Consider the following 20,579-nt stretch of genomic DNA (forward strand, 5'->3'; position numbering starts at 1 on the left):
ACACTATGTGCATCTGTGTCTGACTGTACCTCTAGGGCTGTAAGGTTAGCTAGGTTTTGTTCAGCCAGTGAACCAGCCTGCCTCGTTCTTCCCTGGGCTGAATGGAGTAGGTCCTGGGCCTCTTGGAGCTTCGCCTCGTGGTCTGAGAGCTTTCCTTTTATCTTAGCAAGCAGATGGGGAGGCATTAAGTTAATGTCATTAATTCAGGGACATTTAAGGACAAAAGAGAAAAGATTAAAAGTTATAATAACCTCTGCTTTCATGTCTTCTGTGGACTGATGTGGGTCGCCAAACAATCGCTTTACTTTCTGATACAACTCCTCCGCGAGGCTGGAAGGAGAAGAGGGAGAAAGATTTACATTTTGCTCACTTTAAGCACAGGGTTATTTATAGGTCTCACAACACTGGACACTGGAATAAGTTAGTATATGTAAATGCAACATTTCACAGAGAGGGAGAAGAAGAACGTTAATTTGATGCGTGACAGAGCCTCTCCTAGTGCGAAGACAATATCACTCCATATGACTACATTTAAAATACTGGAATGAAATAGCAGATTTTCTTTTATTGACCCTTCAGGCTAAGTGAGATTAAAATGCAGCAGTGTAAATTCAAATATCACCAAACTAATGTGTCTGTGTCACTGGATGGGCAGATGAAGGGACACTGTAGCATGGCTTGTTGTACTAATAAAACTGATAAAACTGGCAGAGAAGACGACTAAAACCTACTCAGCACAGACTTGGGTTCTATCAGTTTATGTGATAAATATATTCTAAAAGTATGAATTTTGCATCTTAATTCCACTTATTCCCAGAGTTGCCATTACAAAGTACTACAAGTTCAAGTACCATAAGAAAGAACTTTAAACAGTCAGACTTTGTATAAAGGGGCATTTCGTAAATTATTCTCAATAACTGCTATGCTGATGTCACCTCGACTATAGTCAACTAATTCTGATTATTGGCATGCAGGCTGCAACTGTGTCACTCCCCACAAGAACGTGTCAAGCTAAGTACAGATGAGATTGGGAAATAATAACAGGATACCCACATCTTCACGAGTAGACTTACGAATGCTAAATGAACAGCAGTCAGCAAAGCAGCAAAGGAACCACCACTGAAAACAGGGACAATAATTTGCACAACTGTTGGCCAGATGGTTGAACAGCTCTGGAAACCATCACCACCCAACACCTGATGTCTGAATTGAACAGGCTATGGCCAACAATTCCCCAACAAGCCAATATTCACACCCACTTCATGCAATGATTGGCTGGCTGTGTGAAGATGACAAGCAATTTTTGTCACTTCAAGCACAACCAAGTGCAATGACTTCCAGGGGATTCTGTGAAAATGTGTCCCCGCTTTTCATCCTGAGTACAGCTGATCGAGAACAAATAAATTTGTCTGTATGTTGCGGCAGGCTTGAGTTGACGGCTTGAACCTGCGCAGCCTTTACTTTATTTGATCTGCCTGTCAAGATTTGCAATGCAACCTTTAGTTATTATACTTTGAAATGAGTTTTTGGAAAGCCAGACATGTTTTTGGAAAGCCTACTCACTTTGCAAGTATTTAAAAAAGTTCAGTAACCATATGTTTCCAAACATCCCTTAATGAGCCTTATTTTTCACCTTGTGCATTAATTAAGACAACAAGGATCCAGCGCCCTGCAGTTGCGATCACTCAGAGGACAATTTCATACAGTTTTGGGGCATATATGAAAGGTAAGTGGATTGGATCAGACTTTAATGAACCCTATGGGGAACAGCAAGAAAAAGATGACAGAATATAACCAAGTTTAAAAAAAAAAAAACAAATGGTAAGGTTCTCTAACCATTTCCCAGCTGACTATACAACACTGCAATACACAACACGGTATATGTATAAAAATGTATGCAAACTTTTCATCGGCTAACAGCACACTGAAAATATGTAAAAATGTGAAGAAATAAAATTATATAACTGTGCCAGTTTTTTGCTTTGCTGAGGCATCCTTATTACATTTATTATTGTGTTTTTCTCTGCTGCTCTGGTTGAAATCTCCCTTCAGGGTTCAATCAAATAATCAACCACAGACTGACAGACTAGTCATTCCATGGCAGCAGCAATTTCTCTTTGTCTTTCTTTTTCCCATGCACTCCCAACACAACTCTGTGTCCATCTGTTCCCCTCTCCCTCTGTGACTTTCCTTCTCACTACACGTTCTTTGTGTCTTTATGCCTCTCACTGCTTCTGCCCCTACGGCGATACTTTTAATTAACTCATCGACCTCGTCAACATTTACTGCTGAAAGACAGACAGGGGAGGGGGAGAAAGAAGAGATGAAGAGAGTAAATTACTTATTCTATTAAGTGCCTTCAGAGAGAGAGAGAGAGAGAAAGTGAATGAGAGTGGCAAAGTGAGAAACACTTGGTTAAAACATCAGCAGAAAGTCATGGCTTTAGGATGTGTAGCAATCAGACCGTCTGCGGAAGCTTGATGTCTCCTGTGTCGACAAAAACAAATTGCGAAATTAAAGAACTAAAAATATTAAAGCAGCAATGATTTTGCATGACTTAACCGACTGCTACAAACCATGCCTCCTTTACACACAACCATTTTTTGTGGTAGGGTGTTTTTTCTTTTCAACTTTTCCAGGCGTCCACTGCATTACATTTACTTCTGCATGAAATAAAAATCAATTGGACTTTAACCAACCATAATACAGCTGGAATTATATATAGAATGCAGATGGAACTTTTTTAAGTTAAAACCTCCAGTGGGGAACAACAAACAAGCACCTGGATAAGTGGCATTAAATCCCAACAGGTATAAAAAGCCAATCTAAGATACAAAAGGTTAATGCACTAGCATACAGAGACACAAAAACAGTAACAAACAAAACACCTTAGTAAGTTAAAAACGTGTGGTTACATGGGAAGATTTCTGCCTCTGGTCAAATGAGCCCACAACACTTAAAACAGAAACACTAATCAAAACTTTCAACAACACACAAACATACACCAATAATACCAACAAGTGCACAAGAGCACATCCTCATTTTTTTCTGTCTCCAACATTCTTCTTGGCATATTTTTACATCTAAACCTATGGTCTGCTCACTATGCATGTGTGCATGCTCAGAAATGTGTGTGTCTGAAACAAAGACTAGTCTGTTTACAATGTTTTTGCAAAATCTGTGTTTTTGTTGTGAGTGGGAGAGAGATGCATGACCTGTATGTGTATGTATATACATAAATGTCTGTGTGTGTGTGTGTGTATTCATACTCCAGTTCCTCCTCAGCAATGCTCTTTTTCCCTCCCAGATGTCTTTTTCTCATCTCAGCTAGCATGGCCTGGATCTCCTCCTTCATTTCCTTCAAGCTTTTGTCTGGAGCTCCATCTTTCCGCGAGAGAGTCTGGTTCAACTCAGCAGCCTTCCACTGGAGATCTGGGCACACAGATAAACCACTGTGAAGATACTATAGTTGCACACATTCAGTTCATGTTGTTGCACCAAGTATATTCGGTCATCGTCTGAAAAAGAGTTCAAATTAGCTGCATTAATAGACATTTTGATGACATTGGGACAGAGGACTTTAAAAAAAAGTTAAAGTTTTTGTTCTTTAGTTTTCTATTGGTTCTTAAGGTATCAGACGATCAACTGTTTCTCTAAGGTAGTTTCTAACTTTGTAAGGTAAGTAGTACATAGCTAATTTATCAGAAGTCAGTAAACGTTTAGGACACACAACTGAAAAGAATAAGCTTAAGAAAGAGCTGCAGATCTAAGTTCTGATTCTCTGTGCGATCACTATGAGAAATCCTTCATATAATGAATTCATGAAATTCATGGAAGATACTTTCCCAGATGAGGATGTAAATGGAGAAGACAACGTAAATTGGTAGTTTTCAACTGACTGGCTGAACACACCTGATCCAGGTGATCAGCAGTGAATAGGGCAGGGAGAGTTGGAAAAAGAAGCAGGGCAGAGGAAGAGGATTGGACACCCCAGTTCTAGTCTGAAGGACATACACAGCTAACAGCTTGCCTACTTAGTTCACAATATATTTTATATTTTTATATAGGTTACACACATAACAGGAGGAAAAAGTTGGACATAAAGTTAAAAAATTCAAAGACAATATTATAATATAAAATACATGAATGCTGTAAACCACAACAGTGGGATCAACACTGGCACAGAAAGAGATCTCTACATATAACAACAGACTAGATAGAGATCAGTTAATACTGTACATAATTACAGTGCAGATGCCAACAGTACAGCGCTGATGTCATCCTGCCTCTGTGCTGCACTCGTGTGTCAACTTCATGGTTCAACTTTGTGGTTCAAACAGAAAGTAAGACAAACTCACAGTTTGATCTTCACTCATTTAAACACAGACACCAGAGTGTCAGACAGACGCACATGCGCGCGCACACACACACACACACACAGAGACACACACACACAGTTTAACATCAGTCAAAGCCAGTGATTTTGGCACACTTCATGTTTGCCCTGCTTTTATCAAATTAAAGGCAGTGAAATCTCAAACCAATCAGTGATGAAACTACACTAAAACACTCCAAGGCACATTTGAATAATACTCAAACTGCTGGAACTTAATGAGGAGTGTGTATGTGTATCTGTCTGTGCAAGAGCAAAACAGAAGAAACTGTCTGCTGTACATTTCCATGACGTGTGCGTGCATGCAGATGTTTGTTTCTGTTAGTGATGATGTGTTCCTCTCTCGTCAAAATGTAAAGGTTTTATGATTAAAAGAGGTGCAAACTTAAATTGTGTGTGTGTGGCCTATACGTATGAGTGTGTGTGTGAGGGGTTGTGGCAATGCAGTATTTCCTCTCATTTGAAATGTAAACATGATGTGATTAGACCCAAGCCAGAACTAAAGCCATCATGCTAATGAACAGCTGTACTGCATGTGTGTCGGTGCATGCATGCTGTATTTGTATGTGTGCATGTGTGTATGAGTGCCAATGAGTCTCTAAGTGTGTGTGTGTGTGTCAAAGCCATATAATTACATAGTGGGATTTAAAAGCCAATTAAACACTTAAAACGTGGATGGAATCATATTATGGTATCTAGTAAACAGGGGCACACACACTGAGGAAAGTGTGTACAGTATTTTCTTGCCTCATTATGTGTGTGCGGTGTCTGTGTATGGCACTCTGTGCATGCACAGTTATATGAATATGTGCACAGCTACATTAGCTTTTGTGTATGTGGTGTGCGTATGTGTGTGTTTGTGATAGCCACTAATTAAGTCTCTAATTGCTACGCTCAATCACCCAGTGAGCTACAACACTCTCTCTCTCAAACACACACACATACAGACACACACACACAAACAGACACACACACACAATCCCACTGTAATTAGGGAGAGGGACAGAGAGCTCAGAGCAACAACAAGGAGAGGACAGTTTCATCACAGCCAGTCAGAATGTGCAGTTTGGTAACTTTCTTCTCATCTCTCATCTCAGCAGCAAACATATATGGGGGTGTTCATGAAATTTATTTATTTAGAACTCAATTAGAGCTGACCAGGGTTAAGTGATTTAAAGCTGGAACGAGATGCAGACATTACTGAAAAACTCATACATAATGACCAATTCTATAAACATACACTGGTTGTTTAGCCTTAACATTATGAAAGGAGCACATATTGAAAGACTGAACAGAGGGCCAGACACTGGAAAATGGGTAGACTATGATTAGAACAAACATCACCAGATATTTTGTACATTTCTGTAGTACAAAGGAAGAGACTTTCATCAGAAATAGTTTTAAGCTCTAAAACCCCCTTTGGTCTTCAGTTACACCCTCCTCCAGTGTTGCATGTTTAAGAATTGTGACTGAGATGTCAAAGGAGAAAAACACATCAAAAGTGGTCACATCCACTGCTGTGTCTGCTGAAGGAGATCCTGTAGCTCCACTGCTGAAAGGACTGAAGCTGAAGCAAACAACTACTTCCAACTGTACTGTAGTTATACATGCAGAGAAAGAGAGAGAGGACTCTGTATGAAGTTGCCACTGACAGAGTGAACCATCTGGACTGTACCAGAAAACTCTGACTCTTCGAACATGTTTTACAACAGCGGGAGCATAGTATTCTGCTGTAGGACTGTATTAAACATTGATGAAAAAGCTTCTTTTGTTGATGATGAATGTGACTTCAACTTACAGAAAAAATAAATCACAAATATTTGATAAGGTAGTTTTCTTGCCTATAGTCAGTTTCATTTTGTTACACTAATGCTGTTACAGTATCTGTGTTACTTCATACCTGAAAACTGTTCAAACACTAGTTTGTATTTCCCCTGTTGCTGCACCCAGCCATCCTACCAGGGCAATAGGTGCTGGCAAGTAGTTGCAGAACAGAACACACTGAGTAACTGCACCCTATTATCTTTGTGGGTGACTCTTTATCATCATGGTTAGTGACACCACAGCCTGCTGGATCCATTTTTATTGTTCAGGCAACACTTTGCACCAGCAGCTGGCACTGAGCACCATCCCCTGGTTGCCAGCCAGTGTTTGAACCCAGTTTTCCAAGAGTAAGCTAACAAAAAAAAGGTAGGATTGATCAAAATCTTTTTCTACTTCAAAGATGGGCCTTAAATTGACAAATACAGGCTGCAATAAAACAGTTCTGGGTTTTTTTGGGGGGGGGGGGTTGTGATACTAACACAAACTAGTCTTGATAGAGGTGATTGGTGTTTCTTCTTCATCTTTCTAAATATGCTACATCTCTATTTAATATTTGCTTTTTAATATGATCTGTCAATATAATTCATCTCATCAGCTTATTTTGTTACTGTTTCATATTTTTATATATCATATTCTCCTCTAATATAATAACCTAAATTTCCCACAGGGATCCCTTACATTTAATATAATGTAATATATTGCAATGATAGATTAAACTGGTGAGACAATGGACAGATAAGCCCTGAAATCCCAGTTGGCAGTAAAAGGAGCCAGTAAAAAGGCAGTAGAGTGGTGTGTGTTTCTGCTACCTCTAGCTCCCAGCAACGTATCCCTGATGAACTGCTCCAGGTCGTTAGCTCGTTTATGAATCCTGTCAGCATCATCTTCAACCTGTTCTCCATCAGCAGACACCTTGGTGGCCTACACACACAAAGATACACACAAGGTATAAAATAATAAACAAGTGTTCAGTAAGTCAACATCTGACTTCGGCAGGAAAAGGACCGACAGGTAATCTGATTCAATGTGCGCAGTTGTTTCAGTCAGTCTGCCTTTTGTTTTTGTGACCTACATGTACACTTACATGCCCCTACATACACAGAGATAGATAAATTATTGACTTAAAAAGAGAACACATCCTCAGACAATAGCACACCAGCATACACACAAACAGAGGACCAGGAAAACAAGTAGTGGATGAGCTTGATAGACATGAAAACAAAAACAGTCAATTTAACACAGGCACATATAGAATACAGGTCATTATTGTTGTGATTTGACAAGACCATGGTTTATTATTGTGGATGTTGTGTGTGAGTATGTGTGTGATTAGGTGTGGGTGATAGCATTGCTGTCAACAAATGTCAAGGCCCCATTCTCTAAAAGGGTCTAGCATGACAGCATGAATGTGAGTGTTATTTGTCTTCACTTGGCACTTGTGGATGTGTTTTTCTATTTTGGTTAACTCCTAATCCTAGAGGTCTCATCTTAAAGGTAACCCTGATGTGGCTTTTATTACTTGCTTTGTGTTTACATGTTGCATATTGCTACAATAATTTGTGTAGTATCAAGAAGCCCAATGTATTATAATGATTTTTCATTCTGAAGACTAAACAGTCCTAGTAAATGGTACATTCATTTTTTTTCCCCTGATTGATTAAGGTGTGTCACAGATCCTTCTAAAAGTACCTCTGATAATCAGCCTATTAGAAAAGAGGGTGAGTTTGTTGATGTACTGCTTTTATGCCAAACAGCTTACCAGCAGAACCGGATAGAATAGTTTTTCTGATGCACAGCTTGTTGTACAACTGACTAGACTTGTGCCTTTGCTGTTCTTTGTAGATAAGAGTTGCCTTAAACTATGATCCCACTCCCTGCCCCTGTCTGTGTTTGCACCATCTCATTATGTCACAGACAGACAGAGAAAGAGGAGGAAAGAAAGATAAAGAGACAGAGGAAGACAGGCAATGAGTCTGACTAAAATCGAGCCAAAAAGTGTCTGTACCCTGCTGTGTAGCTGGTCCATCTCAACAACAAGTGATCCCAGGTTTGAGTCGGCCAGTTGAAGTAATCGCTCCGGAGTTTTCTGAGGCGACAACATGTGCTGCAGGATAAAAACAGAGAGAGGAAGGAATTACAGAAAGAAATGTCTGACACATTTTAGCCCAGGGCAAGGCTTTTGAACTGTCTGGCTCCATGCTGTAGATGAGCACATGAGGGTAGAAGGGACGAACAGAAAACATATCTGATAAAACACAATATACTGTTATGTCACAAGTAAAAACTGTATGGACATAATGTATAGATATTAGATTTTATAATATACTTAATTAGCTCCTATGTGCCATGGCAGAGTGGAAGACAACAGGTGTAGCTTCATTACCTAAGTGGGGCGGGGCTTAGCCAATAGTGATTTGATGATCTTAAATCAACTGAAAGTTAAAAAACAATTGAAAACATCCTTTTAAGGCACTCAGAGGCAGACTTTTATTTTATTTTTTTACCTTCAGTTCCTCTGTCATGTTCTCAAAGCGGTACAACATCTTGTACGGTGGTGGGAGGGGTGTGGTCAGAGTGACATCGGTGATGATGCGATACAGCCGGTCCATATCACTGATCAACAAACCTGAGCACTCGTCATCACAAGCTACACAAACAAACACAAAGCTAGACATCAGCTCATATGTAACGAGAGCAGCTAAGTCAATTTGAGAGGTTTACGGCCAATTTTGTTTCGTGTGTGTATGTGAGTCTGTGTACATACTGAGTATTTGAGGCAGTTTCTGAGTTTTGACTTGGCAGACAGAAATAACATGAAGAAACAAGGTCATACATGTGTACATTTTCCAGCCGAATGTGCCTGGATGCTTTTTTTGTGATCATGGTGACTGCTTGTGTTTGTGTTTAAGTGACTCTGGCATCAGAAAGACAAGGCCGCTGATGCATGAAATTCAGCACAGGGAGGCAAAAAGCACCTATTATGAGCATACACTGCAGGCTAAAAACACTCTCTCACACACACTTTTCAGTATTGAGTGTATGTGAATTTCTTTTCCCTTCTATAGCTCAAGGCTGATTTATTGCAGAAATTAAAATTTCTGACAAGGGAAATCAAAGATAAATTAAATAAAATATAAACAGTTTCTACTCTATCAATCTCTGACAAAACCAAAGTACACAAATACACCAATGCATTCACACAGTCACACGCACGTACACACACACAATAAATCTACAATACATTCTATGTGGGAATAAATGGCTGTTTGTCACATCCAAGCCATTAAAGAATCCCAGTGAATAAGATTTGTACACACAGTTTGAAAACATCCTGTACTACACAGGTACAAAGTGCGATTATTTTATAAAAAGCCTCACTTCCATCACTGTCTGCTCTTTGAGGTGTAGGTGGGTTGTCTGTCTGTGGTAAGATACACAAATTTCGCCACAGATTCTTGGATCCTATTCTATAAATCCTTTATAAGATAAGAACATCTTCTATAAGTCTTTTTGTGATGATATGACCTTTGAATTTGTTTTGAATCTTGACTGTTACAGTGGTACAGAACCTGAACTTAAATAGAGTCAAATGCAATCTGAACTGTGGTTTAACCTACACTGCACCATCACCACATATTTACATCCTGTATAGAGCTAAAATCATGCTTCACACTGCAAATCCACACACACATGCAGAATACACAGGTGCAGGAATACACACTTGTGCATGTGTTCTTAGGACAGGAAAGTGTGAAATCTTTCCCTGATTCTGTGTGGGTTTTTCTCCAGCTTCCTCCCACAGTCCAAACACATGCAGGTTGCAGTTAGGTTAATTGGTGACACTGAAATTATGAATGTTAGTGTGAGTGATTGTCTCTGTGTCAAAGATGGAAAGATGTTATTCTCAGAGACCAGTTTCTCCAGAAATGGGGACTGTTCAGACTTTTGATTGTATTGCATCTTGGTTGAACCTGATTCGTTAGTATGCTAAAAAATTAAATAAAATGAAAGTAAAATGACAAAAATTTCAGTGCAACCAGTGCAAATAAAGGAAAAAAATGTTTTAAGGTTACGATTTTTGGTTGTGATTCTTCTGATTTTTATTATGTGCATATTGATATTGTATTTCGGAATATCCTGAGATCCTATTCCGGTGTGTTCACCCTGAATATAACAACAAAAAATATAACAATGTCTCAATTGAAATTTAGGTACATTTCTATGAAAATAATGTTATGTAGCGGATGTGAGAGCTACCTGCACTTCCTTCATTTGAGACTCCCAAAGTGCTCAGTTGTGTCTGATAGAATGGGAGAAAAGAGCACAGGAAAAAGGCAGAGTGCAATCACTCTTCAACAAGTGAACAGCGGTCTGATCACTCCACTTTGTGTAAACCATCAGGACTTGTGATTATAGTCTGGATGTAGAGGCGACCGGTTTGGTGTCAAGGTGTACTGCTGCACTTAGACTGCCAATTTATGAACACACGCTTTGTGTCTGAACACATGAAGACCTGAGCAAGCAATTTCCACTGTGACCTGACAGCAGTAATTTCACATCAGCCTCTGTCTTACAACCTTTTCTTCTATATTCTCACTTGTGCATACACTTACCTCTAGACATGCTAATGGCACCAAATTGGCCCTGCCATTATGGTCATATTAAGTTTAAATTAGCTCCAAATGACATTGAAATTATTTTCTAAATGACTTGAATCTGACTCCTGCCACGATTCCCTGTCTCCCATGGCAACAGGAGAAAGGGGCACTGACTGCTTATTTGCATTTCACTGGCAAAATAAAGTAAAAATCACAACATCAGGTGACAATGGTGGGTGGAGAGACACCAGAGAGAATGGAACTTAGGAAAACAGAAGAAAGAGATAGAGAGGATTGTCTGACAAGTCATAAAGAGGCCATGGAAAAAATGTAATGCATAATTTTCTATTTCAAATGATAGCAATAAAAGAGGGAAAGAGAAAAGAAAAATGGAGCATGTAGAAAAATAATGTACAAAAAGCTGTGTGTTAGTCTTACAGATGATCCCGGCTGGTCCACACACATGCTTGTCCATGCACTGGTCACACGACTTCCCAAACACCCCAGCCTTGCAACGGCACTGGCCCGTAACAGGGTCACATGGTCCAGGCAACACCCCCCACGAATAACACTTACACTCCACGCATTGGCCTCCTGGCATCTGTGGGTTACCGTGGTAACCAGGGGCACATCTGGACAGGGGTGGGGAATCATGGTGAAGGAGGAAAGAGTTAATGACTATTGTTTTCAATTAGAGATTTCCATAACTTTCAGTGAAGTTTGCAATGAAGCTGGTGGAATAAGTGCGCAAACAGGAAGTTAAGAGGAAGGTAATGAGACTTCCCATAATCTATACACATCACACATTTTCTCAGTCGCCACCAGACTACCTTGTATTACAATATTCCAAAAACTACTATTCTAACAGACTTTGTCCCAGAGCCTTGCACATATGTTTCATTAAACTTTCATGACATCTACTTATTTCTTGCTTTCAATGAGAATATTTGTGATTTTCTGTAAGTGCGTCTGACCTCTCACAGTACTTCCCCTCATAGCCCTCAGGACAGGCAGTACATCGGTAATCATTCAATCCCTCGACCACGCAGGTAGGACTGAAACTATACCAAGAAAGACATTTTCCACAGAAATCATTAGTAGGTTTAAAGATTTCCATTGAACATATAAATATTTTAAATACTTTAGTATACATTTGAAAGTGCTGAACAGCTAAATGTTACAGAGAATGAAACAATGCGGCACAACATGACCGATATGTGACACTTTCAGATTGCAGAGATCCAACAAAAACAACACAAAAATTAAGTTTACTTGTTCTCTGGGTTGGTAAGGGGGCATGCGCAGGGTTTACAGTCGTCAGGATAACCTCGGACCACTCCATAGAATCCAGGGGAGCAGCGTTCACACTGATCACCCTCTGTGTTGTCTCGACAGTTCTACACACAGAAACACACAGGATTGATGTTACATTTGTGAAGACACTAAGTTTAGTTATTACCCTTATTAGTCCCCCAATGGGGAAATTCCATTACCACCCAAAGTGCACATACACAGCAGTGAACACACACACCGTGAACACACACCCAGAGCAGTGGGCAGCCAGTGCTGCGGTGCCCGGGGAGCAGTTGGGGGCCCGGTGCCTTGCTCAAAGGTGAAGGTGTGCAGGGCGCTGACTATTCACTCCGTCCCACCGACAATTTGCCGGACCCCCCCTCCCCAAAAACACACACACACACTGATTTCCATTCATTTGTTAACATAGTCCATGACTGTGCATAGATGTGGGCATTTAATTTCCCATCATTTGCCACCCAGCATGAGTTTTAGAACAGTGCAGTTGTTTTAATATAGAATTGGATTGTGAATATACTGTAGGCGGCTCTACAATGAGAGAAAAAAAATATCTTTTAAGAAAAGCTAGCTAATTTTCTAATTAACAGAACAAAAGCTACACCGTTTATCTGGACTATCTACACAAAAAGTATCTTTTCCAGTTTATGTATGCTGAAATCAAAGCATTCAGATACTCTAATCAAAGACTGAAGGAAATTTCTGCAACTCTTAAGCAGTTGGTGCCTAATTGTCTCAACTTGACAATGAGCAATTGAAAAGATGACAGACAGGGTCACTAACCACCCCCTCCTCCATTATTGACAAAATGGCACTGAGGAGCTTTGTTTTTTGTTTTGTTTTTTTATTTGGTGACATAATTATCTCAGTACCACTGGTTGAGTTACACCGACAGCAGATGAAGAGCATAATATGAAAAAGATAGAAATACTGCTATTACCTGCTGACAGTCTAACTCACATTTTGGTAATAACACTTATGAACATTGGTGTGCTTCACTGCGAGCTGGTAAATTCCGAGACTAATAGTAAAATATTTGGCAACTGACAGATAAGTCTTAGATTTCTACAGAGACAAAATGGAAATGGTCATAGTCAAGATGATTTTTATTGACTTCCAGAAAAAAATGTGTGCACAGTTGCTATCTTTACATGCAAAGAGCTTCACACATCCAGACTGTCACTGGAAAGTACCCAGTGTGATCACAACTGCTTCTGCTGTGCTGAGCATGTCTACTGAAGCAGCAGGGAAATCATTACTCATTTCTTTTCACCACCTACAGTTTCTGAACCATTCTAGGCTTTCACACAGGTAACCTTTTATCTTGCCCATACTATTTCTGACAGGAAATGTAACCGTCCATACACAGTAATGAATAGTTTTTGGGCCTAGTCCCACTCCTACATGATGAGGTGCTGTGAGACCGTACACAACAGCGGCCAGCTAGCTGTTAACTGACAGGTGTGAACTTACACATCAAAGAGTTTAACAAGCTTCCTTCCTCAAGAGCAGGCCATCTGAAATACTCATTTTCACAGGATTTTATTCACCTGTTTAGAAATTACCCACAAGGGTACAATGACACAACCATGCACTAATGTAAATAATATTTTCATATTTAAAGACTTTTGTGTTGGTGTTTTAAGCTTACCTTCAGCTATGCTTATGTTATTATATTTATAAATATGCAGTAAATATTTTGTTTTACAATATGTACAGTGTATACACTAAAACAGCATTTTGTCACCAATGCAGACCCAAACAAACATGCACATTACAGAATTTTCCCTTGGAGGTGACTATCTATTTATCTATCTATCCATCTAATACAATACAATAACTGTACTCCTATCTGTGTGAAGATGACACTTATTGACATGAACTGTGCTCAAAATGGTCCTCACAGAGACAGCAGCACACAGGCACACATAATGTAAACTCACACAATTATTACATACTGTACACAAAAAATAGTCATCTCCCTTCTCTTCAAATCCCCAGGGTCCTGTCTTATGTGTTCGTCTTGTTTGTTGAGAATTGGAACTTTAATCAGTGCAACAGGAAGTCACCTCTTAACGAGGCAAGTCATTCCCATTAACTTCCTGTGTTCCTCGTTACCACTAATTACCACAGAAACAAACTCGTTTAGCATTTTCAATTTAGCCTGCTCGGTTAGAAAATGCTAATGACACTGTTATGCAGCGCGAGATGGAAATGGGCAAGGAAAAAATGGCTGGGAGGCAGACAGACAGAAATCAAACATAAGAGACGATGGAACAGGAGAAGTAAAACGAGGGAAACTAATTGACAAAACTAGCAAAATCAAGGAGAGGTGAGAAAGGGTTTAGAGGGGGGTGGGGAAAATAAAAATTTAGGCAAAAAGAGAGAATAGTGGGGAGAAGACAAAGGTTGTAAAAATATATAATTGAAGATGAGAGGGAATAGAATTTAGGGAACTGGAATGTGACAGAAAAAAGTAAATTAGAAGTGTATGAAGGAGAGAAGAAGCAATAGAAACAAGTAAGAAATAACTGGATAAAAGAGATGAGGTTGAACTGCAGAAAAAACAATAAAAATAATTAGAAAGTAAAGAACACAAAGAGAGACAGGAACATACATGGCATCCATATTGAAAGCAGCAATAGTCCAGGGTGTTGGGACACACTTTCAAGTAGTGTTGCATGGTATACTGAATATTAGGAAGGTATCACAATACTCTGCCATTAAAAATAATACTATACCTCATTAATGACAGTTTTAATAAGAGCCATATATCCAAAGTTATGTTGCTGTGCGACATGCAAAGAACACATAATTTAAACAAATATGAAGGAAGACCATTTGTTCTTTTGTGACTATTTTGGGGCATTTTTATCTAAAATGAAGATGCAGACTGAAAACACCTGTAGTTTGTTTCTGAACAGCAAATGTCAACAACTAATAAATAGACAGTGATAGTGTTTACCTGAATTGACCATACCAGTTACTTAAGATTTATTTTAAACTTAAGGATCAGATTTACTTGCCAGTAGCCTAGATCCTTCACTAAGCTTATCTTCTATCATTCTAATAAGTAGGGCCGTAGCTTTGGGCTAGACTCTGAAGAAAGAAAATTACACAAAAAATGAAAAGGCCCAGGGTTGTTAATTATTGCAGGGCTAATTACACTACCTGACATCACATCTAACACACACACACCTTTTCCCTCTCTCACCTCACTCCATTCTCCAGAAGCTATTTGACATATGGCTTTATGAAGGTCTCCGGCGACAGAATGTTCTCACTCACACACGCACACACACACACTTTTACCTGGCATATAGATGTCTCAGCATCACAGGTGGAAGAGTGCCCACTGCATTGGCACTGAACACAGCTGCCCATGCCTGCAGCGGTGGGCACTCTGATCGCTGGAGCAGATGCCAGGGAACCGACACGAAGACGATAAAAACCTGCAGCACACTCCTACATAAAGAGAGGGAGGGAGGGAAGAGGAGAAATGATAAAAGATGAGGAGATTTAGAAAACCTGAAAGACAGCTGGAAAATCCCCCATTACATCCAGTTCTGATAACACATTCATATTGTTAACACACCCTGTGCATGATATATTGCACATACACTCTAGACTACGCCACATATAGTTAATCCCTAATTGTTCTTTCTCTAGACAACTGTTGACCACTCTCTTCTCATACATACACAATTAAGAGTTATTTCCTTCAGTAACTTTTGAACGCACATACTCACACCCTCACATACCAGCACCATTCGCGTGCACACACAGACACATATAAGGTAACTCTTTCTCCCTCTCTCTCCTGTTCAGTAATAATTAATGGAGTCCATTTAAAGAGCCATCTGTTCCCTCTGCTAGCAGTAAACGCCCGTTTAAAAATACTTTATTAACAACGACGGCAGCTACAAATAGAATGGCCATCTGTCAAGCAAGCCCTCTACGACCTGAACATTTCAAGTTTAGCTACCGTTTGCTATTTGGCTTTCATTTGGCACATTTTCAACAGTGTCTGTAGCTTGTAAATTATGTACACTGATATGTTTTTTCCATGCAATACAGATGGGTGATTCCGTGCACTACAAGTAACTACAAGTAACAAAGTGAAACAGAGGTTGAAAAATATAGTTAAAAGTTTGTTGGCAACTCATGTATTCCTTTGAGATTAACACAGTAATACCTAAACCACTCTCAGGGGCCGTTGTCCAGCAGAACTACCCAGAACTGTTGCTTCTGCGTATCATAAACTGTCTCTACAAAATCCTCATTAAACTAAAGATTGATTCGCTGCTATATGCTTTCTGTGGCTTAGGAGAAGGAGCTGAAAGTCAATTGCTTTGACAAAATCACTACCGAGTGGTGGAGACGCTCAGTGAGGCTTAATCCTGGCTAAGAAAAGCAAAAATAAAATACAAATCAGGAGAGTCTGAAAGGCTTAAAACTCTGAACTGAATGTAAATTGGAAAGTTGTGAGATACGATTAAAAGCTGAGACGGTGACCTCCATGTTTACATTCTCTCATTAAAAAGGCTGCAGGCAAAAAACATTCACTCCTCTGAGCACTTGTTAATACAAGAGTTATTTTCTGCATGTTTTCCAACATTCTCAGTCTGTAGTGCTTTCTATTTTATTTGTTTTAATGTAGTGCGATTTTTGCTGCTGTGCTAAAGACATTTTATTACACATCCTTAAAAACAGTTACACAAACTTAGCATGTTCTATTGTCTGTACTGTGAATGATATTCTCATAACTCCGAGCTACTACAAACATCAAAAGCAAAAAGCCACAGCTGCAACCAGAGCTTCTCATAACCTGTGTTCTGGCTAGAGTCCAGACTAGTATGATTAACTAATAACCAGTTATGTCGTATATGTAATTTAAATAGTAAAGACACGTATGTTTGAGGCAATTAAGTAAAGGTGCTGCCATGACATAGTCTGCCCACCAGAGAGCATTGACAACTACTTCACAACAGTAAAATGTGGAATATTTGGGCTCCATTGCTTTTGTATCTTTGGTATCTTTATAAATCATGTTCTTTTATCGTCTTGTTTTTCATTTGTAATTATGTTTAAAAAAAGAAATCTGCAGAAAAACAGTTACCTGATTTTTGATCAATTATTGTAGACATTTTCTTCACAAAGCAGTAGTTTCACATTAGTAAATTACTGAATGCTACTCAGAACAAACCTGTTTAAAGAAATTTTTAAAGTCATTTGCTAATACTAATCTGGCCTGTATTGGATTTCATATAAATATTTATTTAAAAAGCTTTTGTAGAGGGTCTTGAAGGTGTTGATGTGTGTATTATTGTTGGTGCGTATGGACACTGTGTGTGCACACCTCACAAGAAAGTCCAGAATATCCGATTGGACAGTCGCACTTCTCTATCTGATGGGCTTTCTCACTGACTCTGGTCGGTTGTCCTTCCTCAGCCACGGTTAGACTAATCTCCGAAATACTGGGAGAGAAAAAGCAAAAATCTATTAATACAATAATGTTTAAATGTAGGTTTCTAATAGCACTGGTTTGTTGGGACAATTGGGTAATTATAAAACTAGGCACTTTCTTTTTATCATGTATATCCTGTATAATATAAACATATATACATTTAATTATTTTTAGATGTACTGTATAATATGGCATATCCAGAACAAACCATGATGATTATTGTGTGTGTGTGTTTTACCGGCTGTGTCTCATCAAGTTGCCATGGGATGCCTTAATTAGGATGCTGTCCACATAGAACAAAATGTCCATGAAGTCCTCTCGAGTCATGGACCGGCCATCTGCGTACTTCCACTCATGCTGTAAAGAAGAGAAGGACACTGACATGGACACTGACACTGACAAATAGATAAATAAATAAGCCTGAAGACACTGAAAATTCAATTTTACAAATGCATTAGACCAACAGATCTTAAAAATAAATATTATTTAGGTCTATTACTGTTTTAGCTGGTATTAATGAAAGTGAAAGTGACTTTTGTGGCCAAGTATGGTGACCCATACTTGGAATTTGTGCTCTGCATTCAACCCATCCCAAACACAACTTTCGGGTTACAAGTCCGACTCCCTATCCATTAGGCCACGACTGCCCTACGACTGCCCCACATTTTTAAGACTTGAAATTTCTTTCTTTATTTTCCAATTTCCAAGTTTCATCCTGCACCTCTGTCATGTCGATCTCATGGCGTGTGAGTTGACCAATCTGGAGTCCTGGTATGTGGCGTGTCATCATGATGTTTCGGTTAGGACCACCCTTAATGATGACCTGAGGCTCATATGAGGAAGGACCGGTTTCATCTCTAGCCTCATAGTACACTGCATATTTCAACTGCCCACCATATGCTGTGATCTAAAGAAGGAAGCAGAGAGACATTCAGATAATTAAAGGTGTAGCGTTTAATAAAACATGTACCGTTGTGAAACACTAAGGTTTCTACCATGGAGCCTCTGAACTGCTCCGGCAATTTCCAGTAGTAGGGTTCAGGGAGAACTGAGGTGACCAGCTCTGCATGAGCGAGGATCTCGGGGTGCTGGAAGCTCACGCCTCTCCTCGTCTCCACAATGTTGGATTTATCCACCAGAGGGAGGACCGTCTGCTCTGGCTTCAGTGTTAACTACAGTAGGGCACACAACAATGATAGCAATATTAGTGTGAAACCAAGTAGTGATCAAAAATAGATAAATAAATAAAATGAAACGTTTCTGGCTAGTACTGCTGGTTATCTAACTTTCAGGTGGAGTATCTGACTCAAAAACGATTCACAATCTGCTATAGCACCTGACATTCAAAATTCATGTGTCTATGCATACGTAGACAGGAATGGGGTACCTAAATCACATAACCATTAAAAACAACTCACGAGTACATAAATCATTCGTGTGATGTCAGTGTCCTTTTCTTGTTGAGTCACACAAACTCCTTCCCTTACTTCCTAATGATGCTGACTTCAACAGCACTCCACCCTCACTATTCTTTGTCTCCATTTCAAATGCGTTTTGTTTGAGAACCCTGTCTTTGGTTTCGTCCTTGGTGTCTTGTTTTATCTGTGGGCACAGAGGAATGTGGAATATACTAACTAATGAGAACAAATCTATGCAGTGCTCAATGCTGGCCAAATGGAGGTACCTTTTATGCAAACACTTGATTGGAACATGACGATGTCTTTTTCGTCTCCAAATGCGGTCAGGCTGCATGTTTTCCAAAAACATCAAACATTATATTGGTGCCTTTTCTATGAAATGGTCTTATGTGTTTGAATTGCAGGTGAAATGCACTTGACACCTTTCAAGTCTGCAGATAATTATCTGTTATTTATTGAGCTGACTTCAACTGCATTTACTAGAAATCTTGTTACCTGAGTCACAGTTTGTGTTGTGCAACCAAACACCTTCACTCTTTTGGCTATTTCACCTTGGCTATTTCACCTTTGTAGCACTAGGAACGTGTGAATTATGCAATATTATTTGGCTGTGAACAAAAAATTGCATTTCCTTCCCATAGATTTTCTGTGATTCTTCTGAGATAGCGCATTCATTCAATAAGACGACAATGACTCAGGATTTCTTTAATTGTTATAAAATCATTCTATGTAATAAACCAAGGAATCTGTATTTTTGGATCTATTTTGTTATCCCTTTTTTGCCAGTATTAGATGAGGCTGTTTTTAGTTAATGTGAGGTTTGCTCTTTATCTATTTTTATGAGTTAGTTAATCTATGTTTTTCTATTTCTAACTTGAAACTGATGGTGTCAGTCTGACTCCTGCTCTCTGGTATGGGACTCATATTTGAGTTATTACTGACAGTCTGGAAAAAACCTAGCCCTTTCTTTCTCATTCTCCCACTTCATGTGTTGATATTTCAATATTACTTGAATAATATCAGGGTTTATTATTGAATGCGGGTTGTGGTTGAGTGGACTGATTTAAAAATAGATTCATCTGCTCAAGCCTGAATATCTCCCTCTCTGTGTCGCTGTAGTCCAGCAGTGTTGATATGTGGATATTGTGTGAATAATATCTGAGGCATTATGGAAGAGTGCTCTTTGGTTGAGTGGACAGAATCTAAAATCTATTAAGTTACTATTGCTTGGACACACAGGCAGTACTGGCTGCATAATAAAATATCTGTCTAAAGTATTACTAAAAATGAATTTCATTAATTTTATAACCTGTGTTTGGTTTCTCATTTGCAGTTTCCAATATACAGTTTTGATAACTGTATATCCAGTTAAATGTACCAAAAGTCAAGTAAGAATTATATGAAACCCCAATGAAATGAAATGAAAATTGATGATTCCTTTGTTCTTATACACTGAGCAGATGTTTCCTACTTTGTACTTCAGGGTTTGAATACATTCCTTCAATGACTTTAACAAATAAAGGGAACTACTTGGACAATACATCACATGATGTGAGATGTTTCAGCAA

The 20,579-nt window shown here is 39.1% G+C and overlaps 1 protein-coding gene across 7 annotated transcripts in view; it reads right to left on the bottom strand.

Annotated features, from left to right (window-relative positions):
• Positions 1-20,579, bottom strand: part of lama2 (laminin, alpha 2) — a 138,586-nt gene that overhangs the window by 32,286 nt on the left and 85,721 nt on the right. For 5 of the 7 annotated variants that reach the window (XM_026319504.2, XM_026319501.2, XM_026319502.2 and 2 more), the window contains 14 exons: positions 18,589-18,765; positions 18,315-18,500; positions 17,832-17,950; positions 17,486-17,603; positions 15,439-15,591; positions 12,088-12,212; positions 11,790-11,876; positions 11,254-11,447; positions 8,722-8,864; positions 8,223-8,321; positions 7,027-7,138; positions 3,270-3,432; positions 252-330; positions 30-161 (listed from right to left, as the gene is read on the bottom strand). In XM_026319504.2, coding sequence (XP_026175289.1) covers positions 30-161; positions 252-330; positions 3,270-3,432; positions 7,027-7,138; positions 8,223-8,321; positions 8,722-8,864; positions 11,254-11,447; positions 11,790-11,876; positions 12,088-12,212; positions 15,439-15,591; positions 17,486-17,603; positions 17,832-17,950; positions 18,315-18,500; positions 18,589-18,765 — 1,887 coding nt within the window. The remainder of the gene's footprint in view (positions 1-29; positions 162-251; positions 331-3,269; positions 3,433-7,026; positions 7,139-8,222; positions 8,322-8,721; positions 8,865-11,253; positions 11,448-11,789; positions 11,877-12,087; positions 12,213-15,438; positions 15,592-17,485; positions 17,604-17,831; positions 17,951-18,314; positions 18,501-18,588; positions 18,766-20,579) is intronic. The other 2 variants (XM_026319503.2, XM_026319505.1) reach the window with 1 other exon arrangement.

This window comes from Mastacembelus armatus, chromosome 24, assembly GCF_900324485.2.
Source record: "Mastacembelus armatus chromosome 24, fMasArm1.2, whole genome shotgun sequence".
Lineage (NCBI taxonomy): Eukaryota > Metazoa > Chordata > Actinopteri > Synbranchiformes > Mastacembelidae > Mastacembelus > Mastacembelus armatus.